The 4,107-nt window shown below is 33.8% G+C and overlaps 1 protein-coding gene across 1 annotated transcript in view; it reads right to left on the minus strand.

Annotated features, from left to right (window-relative positions):
- LOC106468495 (calcium homeostasis endoplasmic reticulum protein-like) overlaps positions 1 to 4,107 on the minus strand; it is a gene marked incomplete at its 3' end in the record, with an annotated part of 50,416 nt that overhangs the window by 14,598 nt on the left and 31,711 nt on the right. The window contains exons 10-11 of the mRNA XM_013928925.2: positions 1,812 to 1,943; positions 1,206 to 1,446 (exon numbers count right to left, since the gene is read on the minus strand). Coding sequence (XP_013784379.2) covers positions 1,206 to 1,446; positions 1,812 to 1,943 — 373 coding nt within the window. The remainder of the gene's footprint in view (positions 1 to 1,205; positions 1,447 to 1,811; positions 1,944 to 4,107) is intronic.

A 4,107-nucleotide genomic window follows, 5' to 3' on the forward strand; every position in this document is an offset into this window, starting at 1 on the left:
GTTCACAAGGCATGACGCAAGCAGCTTGTGGGTAATGTAATTCGACAGCGTAACGTGAGCTGTACATTCTCCAAGTGATATACAAGTTATAATGGCATGTACAGTAGTTTGACACAGTTCAAAGAGCAATATAACAATAAAATGTAATTATAAATAGATGTATACTGTTACAAACTTGAAGTTACTTAGAATAAATGAATGTAATTTCATGTTACAATTTGAAGTCATTGTAGAAAGAAAAAAAGGGTAATTTAGGTATATTTTGATTTTTTGTTTGGTGGTTACGAGGTTGGTCGAACTGACCAATCCTGTTTAGGGATAAGGTAGTTCCTAACATATAAACTATAAAGTTTGAAATGCATTTAGGAGGTTTTAGGGATTACACAAAGGAAATTTGAGATTTTTGAGATGAGAAAAACTATTTTTAATTTTAACAAAAATTACTTTGCACAAGGACTATTCAAAACAAATACTCACTATATTCATGGACAAATCTTTATTTTATTTTATTAAAAAATACTTCACTAAAAAATATGATTTTTTGTATGCGAAAGACTTATAATACAAACTGAAAGACTGCCAAATTTAGTGAAGATATATACACACTATATTGAAAGTTGGAAGAATTAAATCTATAAAGACTTTAATCGAGCCTGTGTTGAGAGAGTTAAAGATAAAATTAAAAATAAATTTTTACAGAGCAGATGAAGATGGAAAGTTTACAGCACACATGTCAACAAGAATTTCTGATTTATGGCAGGAAAGTTGGGTTTACATAGTTCCCCCCTGAGCTTGTAAAGTAAATCACGTGGAAGGTAGGTGAACTTAGGTAAAAGCAACGTGTGTAATGCATTGCTTCAAGAACATTTAGAACCAAAAGTGATGTGATTAACAGAGTAAGAACAACTCAACAAGAAAAGATTTACATTATTTCAGAAGCAAGTCTACCTGATTTGAAAGTATGTTTCTAAGTTCTTTTGAAAACATGAATTCATAGTAATAGTTTCTCATGTAACGTTGGTTTTCACACAAACTGAAAATCTTATTAAAGCTGTAAAATTATTGTAAACAGCAGCAAAAACAAATATGATACTAAATTGATATTTTTCTCATTGATCTTGTACTTTAACTTTTTTTTCCTTACTTTTATTTAACTTAAATCTTGTGTTCATCAATATGATAATGAATATACATAAAACTGGCACCTGGTGGATTAGAAAGTGAAGTTGATCCCAAGCCTAGACCAGGAGCTTGACCTTGACAGGGTGGAACACTAGTTGGAGGTTGAGAACCAGGCAGTGAAGTTTGAGAGTATGAAGGAGATTCTGTCGGTGCAGGATGGATCAATGGATAAGACTGGTGAGTATGCGCTGGTACTTGCTGCTGTGTCTGTGGTTGAGAGGCAGTAACCTGCCCTTGAGGCTGGGACTGGAATGCAGGGGCAAACTGTTATTAATAAAAGAAAAAAAGGATAATCAGGTAAGTATATTGCATAATTTATATCTGCGCTTCTTCTTCGAATCAGTTGCAACACCGACACTTGCTTTTTGTGGGAGAATATCATTTCACAAATTATACATACCTTGGAGGGTTAAAAATACCAGTAAGCTTTAAGAGATACTTTTTTTAAATGACATATAAAGAATTAGTTTTTCCCTCACAAGAAAATAAAATTTGCAATATATTTCACAATAACACAACACTTTTTTTTCTTAACTGAAATTCACACAGCAAGTTTTCTTTTACTTTTATTTAAGGAGTACAAGGTAAGTTGTCTAAGTCATTGACAGCTTAAATGAACCTTAGCTTACCTGCAGCTGCTGTATGCGACTCGTAAGGTGAGTTACGAAGTCTTGATGTTGTTTTTGAAGCTGTGCATACTGGGTTTGTATTGCACTTGTAACAGGTGTAATAGCATCCACATGATCTGTGATAAGGTTTGCCTAAAAAGTTGAAATTTGAACACATTTTTGTAAACAATAATATAGATCTCAAATGAACAAAACCTAAAGAGTAGAAACATTATGATCCAGTAACTATTTTTTGATTAACTATTCCATGGTGATGGTTACAGGTTAGCAATAGTATTAGATGAGAAGTTATTTCTATGGGAAATAAATAACTTTATATCCCAATTTTGAGATGCCTAGTAATTACTAAGATGTCTTTAAGTCTAACATCTAACCTCTATGAGGTGGTTTAGCTCCACAACATAAGAGTATATAAATTCACATATGACATTTCTGTTATTTGCCCCTAATACACTATCATCATTACAAGAATCTTATAAAAAAGCTGATTTTGTTCTAATTGCATTGGCAACTTTAAAGAATCCTTAATCAACATGCTTCAAGCAATAATTATAAACTAAGAAAGAAATCTGAGATCTATGAAGCTCTAGTAAATGAATAATTACTTTGTACACTAGAACAATAGTATGATATAAAAAGACATCTGACCAAAAAAAAATTTGATCGTAAGATATGTGAAACTCTGATTACTGTGTGTGTACTGTGACACCAGAAATGCATCTGACCATTTGACTGTTTTCTAACAGGACACAATTTAGTGTCACAAAGTAATCTGACACCAGAACACCCGAATACATGACCAAATTCTGACAAGAACTAACTTAGCATGTCACACAGTAGACTGACACCCAAAGAACACCTGAACATCTGGCCAAAATCTGACAAAAAATAACTTCTTTATTAGATTGTTTAGGCAGAGTATTCATGATGAGTACACTGGAATGGGTGGTAATTGTCTGTTGTAAAAAAAACCCAAAAGGGATGAGGGCAATGTGTTGAAAGTCTTTCATCTTCAGGTCAGTGTGTTTAAGCTGTTGCAGTCGTTTATGGTATCATGGTAGAGGACTTACCTTCAATATAATGAATAAATGGATGGTCTTAGCAGACATTTTCATGGAAGACTGAAGAAAGAGTCCCCTCATCTACACATCACCACAACTGTATACAGAAAACCCACCCACACTGACAGATACCTACACTTTCAGTCCTATCATCCAACCTTTGTAAAACATGGTATAATCTAATGCCTAAACAAGAGAGCAGAAAACACTTAAATGAGACAACCATAAAACAGAATGCCCAAAGATCATAGAGTATTTTAAACAGAATAGTTACACCTCTACCTTCATCAAGAACTCACTGAAGAAGACCACAATGGAAAGAAAAGATAAGAAGAAGAACATCACAACTACTATTTACCTCCCACACATGCAAAATTTCAGTGAAAAACTGAAATGCATAGCCAAAAAGTTCAATATAGATGTCTGGTGGAAATCTTACAAGACAATAAGATCTATTCTATGAAAACAAAAAGAAACCTACTTATGAAAAGCACAAAAATGTAATCTATGAAGTTTCATGTTCCTACAACAAAACATACATTGGAGAAATGGGAAGACAACTTGGGACAAGAATTAAAGAATATAAAGACAGCCCAAAACTCATGAAAAACAAAATCCAGCCATTGCAGAACACACCGTATCAACTGGACACAAAATAAACTGGGATAATAATTTACTAGAATAATTGACACAGAAAAATTTTGGAAAACAAAAAAATAAAGAATATTTTTACATCAATACAATAAAGCTTTCACTAAACAGAGATTTGGGAATAGGGGTGAGCAACCTATAGCTACCATTGGTTGAAACCTCATGCAGTCATTCCCCCAGTTAAAACAAGGGATAAACAAACAATCACAACACGCCCTCCACAGTCCACCACAATACTATAAAAGACCTGCAACAACTTACGCACACTGAACTGAAGATGAAAGACTAGAAACGTTGCCCTCATCTTTTTGGGTTTTTTTTTTTTACAACAGACAATTACCACCCATTCCAGTGTACTCATCATGAATACTCTACAACAGACAATTACCACCCATTCCAGTGTACTCATCATGAATACTCTACAACAGACAATTACCACCCATTCCAGTGTACTCATCATGAATACTCTACAACAGACAATTACCACCCATTCCAGTCGTACTCATCATGAATACTCTACACAGACATTACCACCATTCCAGTTACTCATTCATGAACTACTCTACAACAGACCAGTTAGACCT

Source organism: Limulus polyphemus, unplaced genomic scaffold, assembly GCF_000517525.1.
Source record: "Limulus polyphemus unplaced genomic scaffold, Limulus_polyphemus-2.1.2 Scaffold3026, whole genome shotgun sequence".
NCBI lineage: Eukaryota > Metazoa > Arthropoda > Merostomata > Xiphosura > Limulidae > Limulus > Limulus polyphemus.